This window comes from Monocercomonoides exilis, assembly GCF_001643675.1.
Source record: "Monocercomonoides exilis strain PA203 chromosome Unknown scaffold45-810774, whole genome shotgun sequence".
In the NCBI taxonomy this organism is placed as follows: domain Eukaryota; phylum Preaxostyla; order Oxymonadida; family Polymastigidae; genus Monocercomonoides; species Monocercomonoides exilis.
In genome coordinates, this window is record NW_027150590.1 from 674158 (window position 1) to 693535 (window position 19378).

General features: G+C 32.9%; 4 protein-coding genes across 4 annotated transcripts; 1 reads left to right on the top strand and 3 right to left on the bottom strand.

The window, feature by feature from the left end:
- Positions 1-2669: 2669 nt before the first annotated feature.
- MONOS_14981 (uncharacterized protein) lies at positions 2670-3257 on the bottom strand (the record flags this gene model as incomplete). The annotated part of the gene is made up of 1 exon (XM_067867825.1): positions 2670-3257. The coding sequence occupies one exon, from the start codon at positions 3255-3257 to the stop codon at positions 2670-2672; it is 588 nt and encodes a 195-aa protein (XP_067721824.1).
- Positions 3258-3413: 156 nt separating this feature from the next.
- On the bottom strand, positions 3414-4430 carry MONOS_14982 (uncharacterized protein; the record flags this gene model as incomplete). Its single annotated transcript, XM_067867826.1, has 1 exon — positions 3414-4430. The coding sequence occupies one exon, from the start codon at positions 4428-4430 to the stop codon at positions 3414-3416; it is 1017 nt and encodes a 338-aa protein (XP_067721825.1).
- A 1557-nt stretch (positions 4431-5987) lies between these two features.
- Positions 5988-6653, top strand: MONOS_14983 (uncharacterized protein; the record flags this gene model as incomplete). Its single annotated transcript, XM_067867827.1, has 1 exon — positions 5988-6653. One exon carries the CDS (start codon positions 5988-5990, stop codon positions 6651-6653), a length of 666 nt encoding a protein of 221 aa, XP_067721826.1.
- Positions 6654-11474: 4821 nt separating this feature from the next.
- Positions 11475-12359, bottom strand: MONOS_12714 (uncharacterized protein; the record flags this gene model as incomplete). Its single annotated transcript, XM_067865357.1, has 1 exon — positions 11475-12359. One exon carries the CDS (start codon positions 12357-12359, stop codon positions 11475-11477), a length of 885 nt encoding a protein of 294 aa, XP_067721827.1.
- Positions 12360-19378: the final 7019 nt, after the last annotated feature.

The following is a 19378-nucleotide window of genomic DNA, read 5'->3' on the forward strand; positions in this document are numbered from 1 at the left end:
TTGGATAAACCTGTGAGTAGAATGTCATATGCAGTTATTGTTTTCGATTCAGTCTTCCACGATTGTATCATCTTTAGATTTTTCTTCATATTTGTATCTGTGACGAAAGCAATACACCAGCATTTGTCAAATATATTATACTCTTTTTGTATATACATTGATCCAGTTTCAATAAATCGAAAAACTCTTGAAAGATCAGTAAATACTTCACTATTGTTTTTATACTGGCCACTTTCTGATTTGTTTCTTATATCTGTTTGTGAAAATGAATCATATAAATCAATTGGTTCGATACACTTTTCATATTCAACTGCTTCTTTTTCTTTTGAACTTTTCAAAAGTTTCATTTTCTTTATCTCAGGAACAACAGTGTTTTGATAATATTCTGGACACCAGATCTTAACAATCTTTTGTAAGACATAAGGTGTTGATTTCTTATTCAAACAGTTCTCTCGTGTTTTATCCCAATTCAGATCAGCATTGGCTGTTAAAGTATTATTGCTTTTTATCTCTTGATAATACGCTTCGATGTCTTCTTCTTGTACTGATTCGATATTAATGAGACTGTTAATGGCGCAAAACAATGGGAATAACGATAATTCTTTATCGATACTGAAATGACAATAATTATGAATTGTAACATTTGTGATTCCACAAACAAGCACTTCAGCAAACTCTTTCGGCATCGAGCAGAGTCCATCAGCTGTTAGATGTATGTTCGTATCATCATTAAATGAATCATATCGAATATCAATACCAAATATGTTTAGTATATCTTCCAATGATGAAAGATTCGATTTGTCAAGATAGTTATTCAAGTCAACATAATTTTTAACTATTTTTGAATCTCCTTTGACTCTTTCACGTATTCTGGTCTCAGCCTGTTCAATGAATAGATTGATTGCAGAATCATTATATCGACCAGTTATATCACACTCTTCTTTTGCTTTCTTTTTCAGTTTCTCAGGAATATGTATTGTTGCATCCTTGCTCTCTTCTTCAGTGAACTTTATTATTTTTGTTTCGGCTTGAACAAGACATCGTCGATTTCCATTCACACAAGTAAACACATCTATCTCATAGTCGGAACACTTGTAGACTTTTGTTTGTGAATCAGTCTTTAATGGATATTCATCTCGGTCACAATAGATATGTAATCCACCATTTCCTGTCTGAACTAATCCAACATTTTCTGGTAATCTTAAGAGAATTGATTGTCTGATTTTTTCTTTTCTTTCTTCGTCGACTGCTTTGTTTATATCGATATCAACTACAGCTGGATTATCAATTTTGCTGATATCAATATATTGTCCTGTTTTTTGTCCTGTTTCATAAATCGTTTCATCTGTATCCTTGTTCTTAAATTCTCGAGACACTTTCTTGTAATTGTATCATGGTTTTATACATCCATTTATTCGTTCACCAATAGTTTTCTTTTTCATCATTTCTTTTCGTATTCTCTGTTTTTGTTCTTCCTGTACAAACATCTTTTCTATTATTGGATCTTCGTCAACCATTAATGCTGGATTCTTTTTAAAAGATCAGAATTTATGACCATCGTGTTTTCCATTTGTCTTTTTAGTGGAAGCAAAAAAATCCATTTTTTTTAAAACAAAACTTATTTTTGATTTTAGTTTTCAAATGCATTTTTTCATATATATGACCAATATGTCCGTATGGCCACTGATTTTTTAAGAAGTGAAATAACACTGTGCACCCTGTGCACCCTGTGCATTGACATTAATTCATCACACAATTATTTATGTAACGTAACCGCAGCAGACGAGCAGACATGTTTTTTCTATTAATTAAAATGACCCGGTGAACTGACATTCTTTTTCGATATTTCTTTTGTGAATCGTTAATGTTTCTTTAACATAAATGAAAAAAATATTATTAATATTGTCATAAATAATGAAAACAGTTTTGATATATTTTTGATTTAATACTCCAACATGTATTTCATTACGAACTTGACATTAGACATATCCAAAGGAGTTTCATCAAAATTTTTGAACCAAACTCTGAAGTTATCTTGTTGAAAAAACTGCTGATATTTATCTCTCTCTTGAAATTCATTACAATACCTAACAAGTGAATCATTATCTTTATCTTCATGAATGAAATCCCCATGTAATGAAATGTGTTTAGGCTCTTCAAGTGCAATAGTATTTATTAAATTTGAAGATTCAGTGTTGTTTAATTCAATTTTTCGAATTAGTTTACACCATATTACATGAAAATATCTTTTGCGTTTTGAATTTATAAACGCTTTTGGAAGAATAGTGATTAAAGTTGATGTTGTGTGATATCTTTTAACAGGCACACAGTTCTCATAATTTATATCTATGTTCGATGAAATATCACACAGGGTCAAGGTCTGCAGAGCAGCCTTCGCTGGATGCACTTCATGTGCAGTCATTTTCTGAAAATTAAAATCCCAAAGCATTTCAAAAATGAAATTAAACATTCATCGATTCAGGTGTTGGAAGTCTTGGAGGATCTTCATTTTTTATTGCTGCTGTTAATAATAAACACTGGAATGTTTGGACAATTGTTGATATTATTAATGTTGTGCAAAGGACAATTTCAAATAACATTTATGTATTTGTAATGATTGACTATTTCATTATTGATAAAAATTAAAAATATATATATAATTGGTTGGTTTATTCTTCTAATTCTCCAGCTGGAGTATATCCTAACTCACTTAATACATCTTCTGTAGTATGATCTTTAACATATTGAACATTTAATCCATCTTTGAGACTAAAAATCCAAAATGATTGTTGAACCATGTTGAATAGAGGAGCAGGGGGATGTCTTGCATTTTGAGTGAGATCATCTCTAACGTTGTAATAAGTATCTGTTTCTCCACTGTAAATGGGAGTTCCTCTGAGTTCAACAGAAACAGGAGTATTTCCAGTGTGAATTCCATAAAAACAGATTCCAGTTCCACAACTTCTCTCACACTGTGTTGTGAACATGAATGATGTTTCATCAGTAGTTGGAAAGAAGACTTCAGAAGCATTATTTTTGACACTTGTGAGACTCTCTTCATACTCCTCAGTGGCTGGGAATAAAGAATCAAGATCTGAAGCATTAAGCATCATCTGGAAAAACATTGCATCTGTAGTATTTAAAGGCTTTTCAGGGAATCGTCTATCACCGATGTAGAGTTGGAGCTCTTTATATTGAGGGTTATCAAATGTTGTCCAATGACGAGTATCTTTTTGGAATAGAGAAACTGTTGACATAACATGATTAAAGCATAAGTTGTCATGGCACTGTTGAAATCCTGAAGGAGTAGGAGCACTTCCTAATCTTTTTGTCTCAATTCTTTGTGAAGGAACTACAAATGGATGAGAAGAGAAGTATTCAACAAGATTAGTTTAGCACTGAGAAGACACATTTTATCCCGCAATAGAGATCTTACAGTCTTTCGTCTGGCAAAATGTGACTGTGGGAGTAAACTCAGGAATAATAGTTTCATAATTGAATCCATCAACAGTTCCTTCAGCAGTTAAGTCATAATTAAATACAAACTGACGTGAAGGACAGTTTATTTGTGTGAACTTCTTTGCATACTCAAAACATGAATCAGGAGTAGTAAGGATCATCTTCATTACGCTATCGTAGTTTTGTCCTTGTGAAGATTTGAAGAAGTTTCTTCGTTTTCCTACAGTTTTGATCATGGACATTTTTGGAGATACTCGACAGTTAACAAGTGCTTCAGGTTTTATGGTGTATTTGAGTTTCAAATTTCCGAATAAACGATTTGGATAATCAATAAATCCTGAAAACAGAAGAATATCATCAAGAGGAATAGATATTGGAATATCAATATCAAGATAAGATCCTGCTTTAATTAGTGTTATCGGAACGTAGACTCCACAAGCAGAATTATCATATTTGTGCACATTATCATATAAAGAGTGTATATGTTTTCGATTATCTTTCTCAGTTTTTGGCTTGATTGTGTTATATATAAATGATTCAATAGTTGCATTGGGCTGACGAGTAGAATCAATAATCTTATCTTCTCCATGAACAACACAATAATCTGAGATAATATTTGATCCTGATCTCAGTCCGATGAACATAAATTGAGACTCAAGCAGTTTCTTTCCTGCTTGTGAGATCTCATTATCGCGTGTAACAAGATCATGAGAGAAATTAATTCTTGCAGTAATGACTGTAGTAATAAATGAATCGTGAATTTGTGTGACATCCACATTTGCGTTAGTCATCGATATGTTTATTTCATGAGTGTAATCCAAAGGAAGTTTTTCATCAGGAATAGCTTCAGAAATAGAATAATAGTGTCTTCCATCGTTGATTGCAGTCATTTTTGAATAAGTTTTTAATGCAGCCTCAATATTTCCGACAGGCTGTAACCCAAGTGATTTTGTAACATGCAGATTTGACATTTCGTATTTAATAGAAGATAAAAACTTGAAGAATATAATATTTTATCGCTATCAAAATATGTCAGCTGGAATTTGGAACAAAATGAAAAACTTTTTCTCGAATACATTTAATACTGTGAAGAATGGAATTAAATGGGTGAACGATAAGGTAGTGAAGCCTCTTATTCGACCGGTATTGAATACTGTATCACCATTCCTTCCTGGTCCTGGAAAACTAATTAATAACGTTGTCAACACAGTGAGTGATTTTGCTGATAATGCTCTTGGAAACAGAAGCAGAAACATCTCTTACGATCTGCAATATTCCAACAATTCAGGAACATTAAACAGATCAGGAGGAATGAATCGAGCAACATCGAGTACATCAGATATTCTAAAGCAAGGATTGCTTAACAGAAGAGTTCAACTTTAAAAATAAAATTATTAATGGAATCCACAAAAATATTTTTCACTTGATGTTATTATTTATTTTTGTATTTATAATTTGTTTAGAATTGTTCTTCTTCGATATCCATCTTGTCAGAAATCGCTGAAGATAAAGAAGACGAAGAAGCTGATGATGATGAACTTGAGCCTTGATTAGATTTGATAAATATTTCAATTAAAGGATTCTGAAGATCCGGATTTGTATTAATTAATGGGACGAAATTTGTCAAAGGATTTTGAGAAGTGAATATCATTTTTGCAACTTGAATCGTTGTTGGAGCATATCTTTTTATGAGAACATCGAAATCGTTATCAGTTAATCGAGAGTAGAATGCTTTCCAATACTTTCTGTGCTTTGATATCACATTTCCTTTATCGATAAACATATTGTAAATACCGATGTTTGGATTGATAGCCATCATCATATCATGAATCAAACACTGTCTGTATATTACAGAATTTATTTTTGTTAGATGCTGACTGTAGGTGAATTTCTTATTTTCACATAATTTTCTCACCTCATCACTTGTGTCGAAACTTTATTGAAACCTCTCAAGGATCTGTGAAACTACTCTCTTTTTGAAATCAATATCCATTCTGTCAACTTGTCCTTTATGAAGATTCTTCAAATAATCAACATATTTGTTCTCACGTCTGTCATTCAAGTTTGGAAATTTATCAATATAATTACACATTAGTTTTCTTCTCTTGCGCTCATCTCCTGTTGTATATCCATCAACTGCATATATATCGTTATTTGGAGTTTTCCAAATGATCTAATCGGGAGTATCAGGGTTGTTATCATGATCTATTGAATCGAAACTCCAATCTTTTCCTTCTTTCCAAAGTTTATTTCGTTTCAGATAGTTTTTCCCTGACTGTTCACTCATTAAACCTTTAATATATCGTATTTCCTGTTGTTGATCAAGTATAATATGTTTCAATTCATCCATTCCAAGTTTTGCTTTTGGGCCACCTGCATGTGCCTTTTTTCTATTGGTGGTATCTGATGAAAATAGTGAAATTCCTTTTTTTGGTAACTCAAGCAGATTTAGACTGTTAAACATCAATAGTTCTTTTATACAAGATAAAAATGTTTTAATCAGATTAAAATACTAAATAATTATCATTATGAAAAGTGGACAGATTCTTCCTGCGTTCCTCGTAGGAAGCAGCGAGAGATCGCAGCTTCTTAAAGAAATCAACTCGAGATCCTTAGAGACAATCGTGAATAGAAGAAACAGAGAGGCAGAATTAGATATCACGTATGAGATTCAATCAGATATACATCCAGATCTGTTTTTCATACGTATTTCTGTTAATTTGCTTGTAGGAGGAAGAGGAAGTGGAAAAACATATAGTGTTTTGAAAGAACTAGCTAAAGTGAGTGCATTAGATGAATTATATCAAGAATATGATGTCACTCCTGAGTTGCATTTTGGAGGCTATTCATTATTTGTGTATGTGTCTGACAAGAGTTGTGATCAAACATTTGAGAGGATGAAGAAATTTATTGAATTTCCAATAGTGCAAGTGAGATATAATGAAGCTTTAAAAACACTAACTGATATCAGTAATGCCAAAGAACTATATCGTGACATACGCAATAGAAAACAACAGGATGAATCAGTTGTGAATGCTGTATTGGAGACACTGCATATAGAAGACTTTTCTCAACCTGTTCATCACACAGCAGTTTTATTTGATGACTGCATGGAGATGTTCAAAAAGAAAGATGGATTATTTGGATTACTGTTTGAGAATAGACAGCCTATGATCACATTCTTCTTATGCTAACAAGATCCAAAAGGAATATGCTCAGAAGTGAAAGCTAATTTGGACACTCTGTGGATATTTGAAGGATTCTCCAAATTGAAGTTCAATTATGTATATTATCAGTTGCAGACTAATCAAGATCGTGATACTCTATGGGAAGGCTACAAAAATTTAAGCAGAAGAGACATCATGCACTTCTCATATGATGATGACGGGACAAAAATAAAGACCATTATTAATGCTAAAAAGGATGACCCCCGACAGGGATCAGAACTAAGCGATAAGAACAGAAGAACAGCTATCAACGTGAGATATGTTAGAAATATTTAAAGAATTCTATTATTTTTCAAAGTTTCTACAACGATTTCCATTTGTTTTGACAAAATATAGATTGCATCAATAATTTCAGAATCGTTCGATAAATTTTTCGACAAGATATTATTTGAAGATTTCTTTAGTGATATCTTGTTATTGAGTTTAGTGATTCTATATCCTTCTATGTGATATTGCTTATTGAGTTTACATGTTGATAGCTTATTCATCTCTTCTTCATTATCTGTTAGATATTCTTTAAACTCCTGAACTGTTTCAAATGTTTTAATATCAGGTGAAAAAGGTTCAATTATTGTTATATCTGGTAATTCTTTTTTAACAATTTTGGCTGTTTTTGACATCTTTTAAAAGAAGATAAAAATAAAAATCACTTACGTTTTATTCACTTATGATATTCATTACTGTTTTATATCTTTACTTTCATCAGTGCTATCTGGTATGTTCTTTTTAAAATCTTTTTCAGCACGAAGTGCCGGGAACAGCAAACTGTTTTCACAATATTTTCTATAAGCCTCTTCAATAGAAATATATTTAGCATTATTGAGAATTGTTTGGACCTCTTTTAAAGTGTCTTCACTTTCGAACATGTTTTTTGAAAGCATTTTTATGACAGTTAGTTGAATTGAATGTGAATGCTTTTTAAAGAACTCATTTTGTAATTTGTATCTTTCTTGACTTTTTCTTATTTGCTGCAGTTGTTTTGCTTTTGCTTCTTCTTCTGATTCATATAACTTTTTTCTTCCCATTGAATTTTAAATTGAATAAAAAAATATTTGAATTATTTTTTTATCATATTATTTTTTCTTTATGTTGAAATTTATTTTTTCTTTTTTGAGAACTGCTATTTGATCATCAAGCTCTTTTGCTCTTTCACGTCTCAATTTGAAAGTGTTTGCAGCTTCAATAATAGAATAAAGTTTCTGTTTTCTCAATTCTTTTCGTTCGTCATGTGTTTTAGAGAGTTGAACATCGTCATATATATTTTCGTCTATTGCATTTAAAAACTCTTGTTCTTGAATCTGTTGTTTTCCATAATCTTTCAACAGTTTCTTATTTTTTTGATAAGATCCTCTTCCAAAAGCAGGAATAACGTCAAGTCGAAATAATGTTTTCGCAAGTATTTCTGATGGCTTCAATTTCTTATTCTTAAAATTTTGTTTGCTCATTATTCCTAATTTTATAGAAATTTAAAAAATTTCGATTTTAAAAAATCTCTGTCATTTTCCCCCCACATAAATAGATCCTGTTTAATTTTAAAAATAAATATGAAAAAGGGTCCAATTTAATTTTTTAGAAGAACTGAAAGTTTTGGAAATTTTCAATATTTGGGATTTTGTTTTGTAATTGATTTGATTTCAATAATTATTATTATTGATTGATTAATTTTAATTATCGATATCGATTAATTATTTATTGTTTAATTTTGATTGTCATTAAGCACTTTTCATTAAGCACTTTTCATTAAGCACTTTTCATTAAGCACTTTTCATTAAGCACTTTTCATTAAGCACTTTTCATTAATCACTTATCATTTATTATTGTGAATTAGATTTTGAATTTGAGTTCTAAATTCACTGCGAATTTGACTGCAGCGCAGCTATGAGTAACTCTGTCTCATATATCGCAAAGAGGCATGATTTATTTGATTTGACAAATGTTTGAAAATTTGTCGCCTCTAACGGGTATTGAACCTTTGACCTTAATTATGAAAGGCCATGGTATAACCCTTAAGTTATGAAAGCTTAATAGAACTTAAACGAATTTAGCGGGTCAATTCGAATTGTTTTAGTCAAAACGTTTTTTGTCTATTTTAATGGTTTTGACTCAATCAATTCGGTTTTCTCTCAATCTAATTTGTGATCTAAAATACAAAAATTATATATCAATTTTGATCAAAATTCTTTGAAGTTTTTTGTGTTTTCTGTTACAGAGCAGTTCATTTTTATTAATTTTTTGATATGTTTTTTATTTCATTGTTGCTTTTGTGTTTGAATGATATTTATTGATGATCACGAACAAAATGTCGATAAATTTGGTGATTGATATTTTGGTTTTTTCCATTGAAATACCACATTTTTTACTTATTCGCATTCATTGTAAGAGCCGTTGGTTTTGAAATAGTTGAGAAACTCACTGATTTAAGTTAATTTTTGTTTTTGATGGATATTTTCCTCAGAACAATAAAGTTTGTTCATTTTTTTATGAGCAATGTGTGAAATTTAACGATTTTTATCATTTTTGTGTAATTATTTGAATAGATGTGTTTTCAATGAATAATTTTGTTGTTTAAGTCATTTGAATCTGTGTTTTGCTTTTCTTTTTAATTTAATTTATTATAACATTGGTCTATTTTGATCATTATATTTGAACACTTCAAATCAATAAATAATAATCAAAAGAATGATATACACTTTTATTTTTTGAATTCATTCTATTTTGACAGATAGAAAATTGAACAAAGGATTTTTAAAAGTGTGAAAACTTTAAAACTCCATTTTTTTCTAGAAGAAACATGAACATAATAATTTTTATGAAATAAACTTCATTTATAAATTCAAAATTGAAAATTTTTAAACTATCATTTTTTTAATTTCATGGTGATCATGCACCCAGAATTGAATCAATTGGTCTTGACTCAATCAAAACGGTTTTAAGTCTCACTTTTTGGTTTTATATTTCACTTATTGGTATTAGTCAAATCGAATACCGCATTACTGAGTCATTTCGTTTTAGTTCTAATATAAATATGAGTTTTTCAAATTTGCTTTAATTTAAAAAAGAAAAAACATGAACTGACATTTTTATTATGAATTAAAAAAATGAACTGAAATAATTTAAAACAGTAAATATTTTGGATCACACTAAAGTATGTGAAAAAACACATCATTTTTCAAATATTAATACTTAATTTAAGTTGAAATTTATGAATTTTCTTGTTTGATGTTATTTGGAGCCGTAATGTGAGTAATTTGGGCCACATTTTTAAATGTGGGTTTAATTACTCGCATTATATACTACTTGAAGATCTATTTTTAATAGTTGAAAAAGAACAATTTGTGTAAACACTTTCACAAAAATATGATAGTAACATAAGATACTCGTCTCAAAGTCAATTGTATGTATAAAAATTTGTTTATAAAAGAATTAAAAAACTTTGAAATTTGTGAAGTTGTTCTATTACTCTGACCTATTTTTTTTCTTCGACCCTTTTTAGGAGCTGGATACGGCTTAATACATAATCATAGCCAGCAAAAAATAACTAGAAACGTTTATTTTAATATATGTTACTTATGCAGAAAAAATTTTTAACGAAATTTATTTTTCTAAGAGTTCTCTGTATATTTTATTTTATTTTTTGATCATCAAATTGATGATCTTTCCATGAATATAGCATTCTGCAAATTTTAAGCTACAGCATAATTAAACATCTTATCCTTTTTATTGTTTTTATAACTTCTCACATTTCACAAGTTTCTTTTTCACTTGTTTTCCCATTTCATCGACTTTTAGAAAAAATACAATTTTTGATTGTATTAAAAACAATTTTTAAATTTAATAAGTTGTAACTCATTTTAAATACAAAATATTGAGATATGTTTTAATTATCTTTTCCTGAATAATTGAAATTGGCTAAAAATCATAACGATTGAAGTTGATATTTTTCGTATGTCTTATGAAAATCAATTTTGATAAACTTTTTTGTATAACTACATAAACAACATTTAGACATATATAAAAGATAACCTTGAAATTTTTATAAAAATTCATCATTCTTTAGAAAAATTGGGACAAAATATTTTAATTTATGAAATTTGTTCTATTCTTCTCTAACAAATATTTTTCTCAAATTTTGAATTTTTCTGTAATTATTTGCATAGTTACGGTTGATTTATAATGAAATGATTGTAGAAAAAGTTTGGAACAAATCTCAGTTTTTTTCATAATTGCAAAAATTTTGCCCCAATTGTATTTTTTCTAAAAGTCGATGAAATGGGAAAACAAGTGAAAAAGAAACTTGTGAAATGTGAGAAGTTATAAAAACAATAAAAAGGATAAGATGTTTAATTATGCTGTAGCTTAAAATTTGCAGAATGCTATATTCATGGAAAGATCATCAATTTGATGATCAAAAAATAAAATAAAATATACAGAGAACTCTTAGAAAAATAAATTTCGTTAAAAATTTTTTCTGCATAAGTAACATATATTAAAATAAACGTTTCTAGTTATTTTTTGCTGGCTATGATTATGTATTAAGCCATAGCCAGCTCCAAAAAAAAAGGTGGGTGTTAAAAAAGGGTCAGAGGAAAAAGTGTAACCCTAATTATTATTTGAATATCAAACAAAGTTAAAGATTAACAAACGAAGAAAATAAAAAAAAAAATTAAAGAAATTCGTGAATTTTGCATTTGATTCTTAATAAGCTTCTATCACATGAGCATCTTCATTTAATTTTCCTCCCTTCGTTTCTCCTCTGATTCTCTATATTTCTTCCTCGTCTCTTATCCATCATCCAGATATCCACACCTGATGCTCCTCTCCTTTTGTTGTGCTGCTCTTATTCCATGCTGACTCTACAAACACCTTTTTCATAAATGATTGTAAATGTAGCAGAAGAGTGTACGTCTCTCGAAAGCTACTCCCTCGCTCCTTCATCATTATCACATCCTTTTCTGCATCCACTTCAGCTAAACTTGAATTCCTCTCAGTCTCTTCCTCTTTGCTCGCTTGCAATTCCCTCGTGGCTATCTGCCCATCCACTCTGGCTGGCTTGGCTGCCCCAGACCAAAGAACAATAATCGGTTTTCCCTCCTCCAATAATACCAACATTGTGCACTCATCCAACTGAGCAGCTCTTGTGTTAATTTGGAAAGGTGATGTACCTTTGACTGCGCTTCTGAGGTTTATGTGTTCACCAGTTATGTGAGCGAAGAGTCTTCCGAGGGCGGAGTTGCAACGGTGTTCCTCAACTGCGAGAAGTCGTTGCTGCACTTGTCCGAATGCATCCTCAACTTCTGCTTTGTCTTGAATAATGTATTCATGGGAAAGGACCTCTTTCTCCGATGCTCCTCCATCTCCTCCCAAATCAACAAGTCCTTCTTTTCCTTCGGCTTTACTCAGCATTCTTTCGCTTGAAACACGCCAATCTGAAAGTTTGACTACTCCTACACAGACCCCAACCCCGATCTCGACTTCAACAAAGTCACCTTCATCACACTCTACCACGCACACCAGATTTTTGTCAATCAAAACACCGGCTCCTCTGAGCATCGTTGCGGCTCCCTGCTTTCCTCCTGTTCCTTCATCTTCACAACAGTCATTCACAATAACCGCCAGAATTGCCTTTCCAACATGGGAGTTGGATATATCTTGTGAAGTCTTGTTTCTGCTCATTTCGCCTTCGCCAACTCGCTGATGTTATGTCTTACAAGCTGCATCCTCATTTGCTATCACATCTTTTCCCATTATTCATCCTCCTTCGCTCACTCTTCCCTCTTCTCCTTCCTCGTCGTATCTCTTGCTGTGTCCTCCTCTCTCATTTCTCCTTCCAACAAGCATCTTCACCTTAACTACAAACTTCTTTGCGCTTGAAGAGGATATCTAAGCCTCTTCCAATCCGATATTCGTGCTCTTCCCAATTCCTGCGTCTTTCTCTCCAACATCAACATCTCTACACAAAATGCTGCTTCAATCGAATTCGCTTTTGATGATGAATCCAATAGTTCAGCACAGCATCTTATCTCAACGTATATCGCAATTGAAAGCTGTATAATTGTTCTTATTTATCTTTTTGGAATAAAAATAACAGAAAGTCACTTCAGCTTGATGCGCTCCGTCTTAACTACCATCTTGATTGGAAACCTTATCAGCAACATATACGACTGAAACAGCAGCATGGCTCCAGTGTATCTCAAACTGCACCATTCTCCAGAATGGAACTTCTACATCCTTTTGGAGCGCAGTCGCGTTTATCCATTGATCTCTTGCTGCCTTCGAGGTGTGCTTAATAAATGGATTTGCTCTGCAGCTGCCACAAGGATCCATTGAGCATTGCATCTGATTCATAAGAAAGTGTCTGCAAATGGAGTGCCTTTCTGATTCATTACAAAAGAAGAACAGCCGAACATAGTCTCCGCAGAAACACGTGCTTGTATCAACTGCGGTAAGTTCACGAATAGTCCCGTCTTCCCTAATAATTAATCCGCCTGCAAAAACATCACTTCATTCTCGCTGTTCTCTCATTATTGCCTTTCCCTGGAGAGGTGATGGCATGCTCTCATGGACCTCCTTTTTGCTTCTCAACCACGAATGTTCTCTCAACTGTATCATATCTCAGCGCACTTCCACATTCTTCGTATCTGCGCTCCATAACGCTCATGAAAAAGAAGCAACGGATAGAATGATTCAGATATTCAACGTATTCCTTCCTGCCACATTGTTTCCTGTTCTGGTTCATCATCTTCTTCTCCTCCAACTTCTCCCCATTTCTATTTAACTTCCTCATTTTTTTAAATCTCAGCAATTTTCACTTACCATTTTCCATTCATCATATCCTGTCTAAACGAATTCTTCTATCTCTTTATCTTTATTCTCTTCATTGACTTTTCAATCTTCTTCTCATTTTCAACTGTTTTTTTTTCTTCAGAAATACCCTTCTTCTTTCTTTCAGTAATCATCCCATATAAAGATGAGAAAAAAAAAGAAGCAATCCAATCATATGAAGAAAGAGATGATGATGAAAAAGTGGTGTTATATGATGTTTATGCGCACAAAGAAGATGAAATAGAAGAAAAAGAAGAAGAAGAAGAAGAAGAAGAAGATTGGTGGAAGTCAAAGGAGGTTTTGTAATGAAAGTGATCGAAGTTGCATTTGAGCATTTTCATCTGCTGCTTCTTTCTCCCCATCCGAAGAAGAGGTAGCAAAAGAGCAAGATATTTGGACATAGCAACATTCAGTTGCCTCACAATCAACTGGCCGTGATGACGATTAGAAGGAAGACGATATAAAAGAAAGCAAAAATATTTGCTGCTCCGTTCTTTCAGCAGCCGCTCCTTCAAATTGTTCAGATTTGGACGAATTAATTTGGTCATCCAATGGTCCTTCTAAAGATTCTGAGGTTTTCTTGTTTGCGTATCCTTCTCAGCATCTTCTTCCTTCTCTTTCACTTTCACTCTCTTCTTCTTCGTTTCTTTTTCTGACTTTTTCAAGTTCTTTGTTATTTTCTTTTCTAAATTCCTTTTATAACATCCTTTCATCTGCTTTGATGGCAATTCACCTCAATCTCCCTCATTTCCTCGACCTCCTTCATCTTCCAAAACATCATTTCACCTCTTCATTTTCTCCTCTTTCTGTCCCTTTCGATCTGAGCACTCAACAAAACGAATCAGAATTCTTTTGATTAAAAAAAATAAATTTCATCTTTCCCTTTTGCCTCTGGCTCAGCAGAACTCTTCATCTGATGGCCAGCCCTTCTTCTGTGTGGATGAAGACACGCAGAATGGGAAGAAAGCAAACCAAGTGGAAAAGCAGAGGAAGGAGTAGGAGAAGAAGAATGAGTATGTTGCTGTTAATTCTGTGCCTGTGAATGAATAAGGAGTTGCAGTTGAGAAAAGCAGAAGAGGGAAAATGAGTTTCTCAAAGCTGAGTAAAATCGAAGTTGGAAATTTGCACAAAGTTGCCTTTTTTGTCACTTTATGCATTAATCTAACGAAAATATCTCCGTTACAGTCATTTGTTTCCCTCTTTCATTCGTCTCGCTTTATCTTCTTTTAAGCTGTTTTTCTTTCTGTTCTCTAAAAGAAATGAAATATTTTCCTTTTATTTTCTGCAGTTGCACCTATTTTCAGCTTGCAATAACTGTGTAGGCGGAAGAGCGAACGAATAATAAACAGCACTAGCAGATGCCAATAAAACTTGCGGTTGATAATAACTTCTGAAAATTTTATAGAAAATTGAACTGCCGTTTCAAAAATGCTGTTGTTGACGTAATAGATGCTTCTGCTTCTGCTTCTGCTTCTGCTGTTTCGATCGTGTTGGGAGTGATTTTTCTTGCTTGTCCGTTTTGTGTTCTCGTTATCATCTAAATCATCATATATGGCGTTTCTTTCTTCTTCAATTTAATCATACTTCATTTTCTCATCTTCTTCATTCATTTCTCCAACTCTTTCTATTTCTCTCATTCACTCGGAGTATTTTCTTGATCCTTCATCTTCATCTGCAAATTCAGCTGTTATGCATGCGATCGATTGAGCTGTGAAGCCGAAGAACTGAACTTAAAACAACATTTTGCATCAAATTCAGTCGAAATTTACCATTTGAGAAGGATAATGCATTTGAGATGATGATTCAACGGCTGGGGATGATGAAAAAAAACTGAAGAAAAAAGAAGAAGAGAAAGAGGAAGAAGAAAAAGAAAAAGAGGAGGAGGAAGAAGAAGAAAATAAAGATGGAGATGAAGAAGATGGAGATGAAGAAGAAAATAAAGAAGAAGAAGAAGAAGCTCTTCCTAAAATATTCACATTCTGATAGACTCATCAATTAAGGCTACTGAATGAAGAGAAAAGTCACGTGCAGTCCTTTGTGGTGAAATACGTGCTTGGCGAACAAGCTGTGGAGGGAATTTGACAGGATGAAGAAGATGATGATGATGAAAAGGGAAAAGAATAAGAAGAAGAAGAAAATGATGATGATGTTTATGATGTCAATGATTATGATGATGATTTCTTGTATTTCTATCACTATTTTCGTGATTCCCTCTGTTAGCGTTCATCCTGCTTCGCCTTTTTTTCAATTTCTTGTTCCCATACATCGCATCAAGCCTGTCCTCGATTGCTTTTTTGATCACATGCTCTCTGAAGAAGTTCGATTCGCTCCAATCAAATTCTTCTTTTTGCAGCTTGCTTAATTCATCCTTCTCATCTTTTTGTATCTTCTGTTTTGCCATTTCTTCGTATCTTTGCTTTCTGTGTTCTGAATCACTCTTTTCTTCTTCACACTCTTGTATTAATCTCTTCTTCCTTTATCTTCCTCCTCTTCCTCTCCCTCTTCTTTTCTCTTTCTCGCTCTTCTCATCTGCTTTCCTGCCATTTCTCCTCACTGCTGCTTGTTCTGAAAGATGCCATGCTTTCCCACTGCCACATTGCCCTCAAACACGCAAACAACCGCTCCGCTCACGAAACATTCAGTGGAAAAACGACAAGTCGAATCGAAGCTCACCTCCAGTTCAGTCTTCATCCCACTCAAAGCATCAGATGGAGCGTTTGCTCCAGTGATAGTGTTTGCTTTTGTAGAGGAGGAAGAGGAAGAGGAAGATAAAGAGGAAGAGGAAGGAGAAGATCTGTGATATGGCTTTGTCTTATTTGAAGAAAAAGGAGAAGTGAAATTATGAGGTTTTTGAAGATCGAAAATTTTGAAGATTAATGCAAATTATAATCAATGGAGAAATTCAATGAAATGATAATTCTTTTTTTCTTCTTCCATTTTTTTTGTTCTTCTTGTCACACTGTTCACCAAATTCATCATTAATTCTTCTTAATCTTCTTTCTATCGTTAATGCAAATAAGAAACATGTGATAATTTCGTTTTTTCTCTTTTTGATTTCATCTCTTAAGCTTTCATTTCCCCTTCTTTCACAAAAAATCATCTTTCCTCAAAGATAATTCTTCGCCAAAGCCCGATTCTATGCATCTTCGAAACATCTCGCATTTCATCTGTCTGTTATTTTCTTCCCCACTTTTCTTTTTCTTCTTCAAAGCCAGCTAATCCCTCGCTGTTTCAACATCCTGAATGAAAAAATTAATAATTACTTCAAAAAAATAACAACAACAAACCTTCCAAAAATTTTTTATATGCAATTTTCTGTTTTATATTCTATTGGCAACTGTTTCCCTCCAATAAAAATTCTTTATTCCTTCCATTTTCAAGTGTTTCATCATCTGATTCACCATCCATCCTTTCCATCAGTTGTTTCTCCATCAAGTGCATCTATTTCCCTCCCTTCTGAAAAATGTGAGATTTATGTATTTTGCTCAAATTCCATCTTTCTCATTGAAAAATATCCTGTTTTTTGTCTGAAAATATCATCTCCAATTTCCATCTCAATCCCTTCATCCTGGGCACTTTCCATATGAATTCGCTCTCCCAACTCCATAGCCACCATGCACAACGAGATATAAACATTTCATTCATTTTCATTCTTTTCCACCTCCTGCCCTGAAAACAACACAAAAACAGTCAACAGGCAAATATTCATATAAATAAAACAAATAAATACCAAACTGCCCTTCGATTGTATTTTGCCAAGCACACTCATTTCCACATCCATCATCATTCACAAAACCAATCTCATCATTTCAGCATCAGAATGGTCAAAATGCAGCACGGAATGCATCTCCACTAAATACATCGTGTATCTCACTGGAGGGTCTTTTCAGCCCGTACACATGGTGCTGGATGTCCAGAGGTGTTTTTTTCGGTTTTTGGCATGATCATCTCCTTTAATAATATTCTCAACCACCAAAAGAAATATTTGAGGTTTATCTCATCAACACCTTGCACATGAGGGATATGGGGCAGAGAAGAGATGGAAGAATATTTTTTGTGGCAGGGGGTGGGAGTTGAGTGTTTTTTGGAATGTTTATATTTCGAGAGGGATTTATAAATGAAAGAAATTCTGAGACAAAGGGGTGGGGAAGAGTGGGTGGAAATTTGGAGAAAGTAATGTAGTAAATATGTAGAGAAGTGGCTGAGGAGGGCGAGGAAGATATTTGAGACAAATTGGAGAAATGGATTTTGAAAAGAAAGAAAAGAGGGCAAAAGTGTGCAAGAAGAAGAATATTCTGAAGTGTTCAATTGGAAGAGGGGTATTTTTTTATGAGAGGAGAAGAATGTTTTATGGAAGAGGCTGCGAAAGATGAAGAAAAGGAGGGGATTGATATTTTCTGATGATTTTTGGGGGTCGAATGGAAGAGGTGAATGGAAATGAATGGAAATTGAGGAAAATCAGCACTCTCTATTTTTCAGGGGAAAGGAAAGGAAATCTCAAAAAGAAAGTGAATTGACTTTGAAGAAATACAGCAATATTGATTTCCACAATCTGTTCGTCACACATTTTGTGATTGAGTTTTTCAAACCAATCTGAAGTTTATGCAATAAATTAGTCGTTTTAGCCAATCAACAACATCACACAAAGCGTTCTCATCATCTATCTCAGGAATGTTAATTGAATTATTGCACATTTCTCAATAATTTCTTCTTCTTCCTCATCATTTCCTTCTTTTTCGTCTTCTTCTTCTTCTGATAATCCTCCTTCATTTTGTCAATCATCTTCCTCATTTCTCGATTTACAAACACAAAATTCGCCTTCTCACAATTCACTTGCTCATTCAGCGAAAAGCATGCCTGTTTCGAACCGCATAACCAAAAACACACAAAATCTTCTTCAGTCACATCTTTCGTCTCCTTCTTCAACTTCAACTTCAACTTCGTTCTTCCTCATTCGTTCGCACATTCACACAGCATCTATCTTCATTTCAACAATTGTGATCCTCCTTTTCTTCTTCAACGCCTTCTTTAATGAACGAATTTAAAATATTCCTATCTCCATTTCGTTCAACTTCCATCAAATTCATCAAGAGGCATTTAAATCTGCTCAATTTGGAAACGCAAAACATATATTTATTCTGATATTGAATTTCTACCAGACCTAACACTGAGATGAAATGTGAAATTTTGATCCAGAATAGCCGAACATCAGGCACGCAACCAAAAATAGAGAATGCCTCTGACTTTTTTCATTTGAAAGCTGAAAGAATTCACCGAAAACATAAAGAACAGGACAGGATAGGATATTTGGGGTGAATTGGTTCCAAAATAGTCTTCAGCAGGTTACACAGCCACGAACAAAAAGCGAATTGCAGGAAATGAAACGATGAAGAAGAAAAACAATTTTGAGGAAAAAGCATATTTGAAGAGAAATTATATAAAGCAGTATGGTGAATCAGATACAAGCATGTTGAAATCGGAAAACTGATGAAATTATAATCTGAAGAAAATTACATGAAATTATTGAAGAAATGCTTTTTGAGAGATGAAATAGATGATGTAAAGCAACAAGCTGAATTTGCCTTTGATGAAAAGGAGAAAATAAGATGAAGAAATTTTGAAGAAATGTTATTATCTGAGCGGATGGTTAGGATTTTGAAAAAATAAGTGGTGATATAGACTTCAAATGAAAAGAAGATGAAACCTCAAGAAATTTTCTATGATATGGAAAATATTCAAAATTTGAAGATGAAGGAAATTACAAGGAGATTAGAAAAGCATCATCATTTCCAGTGATTTTTGTGTCAACTGCGCTGAAGGAGAGTGTTTGAGTTGGAACAAATGTTGAGGAAAGGAGGGTGAGAGATGCG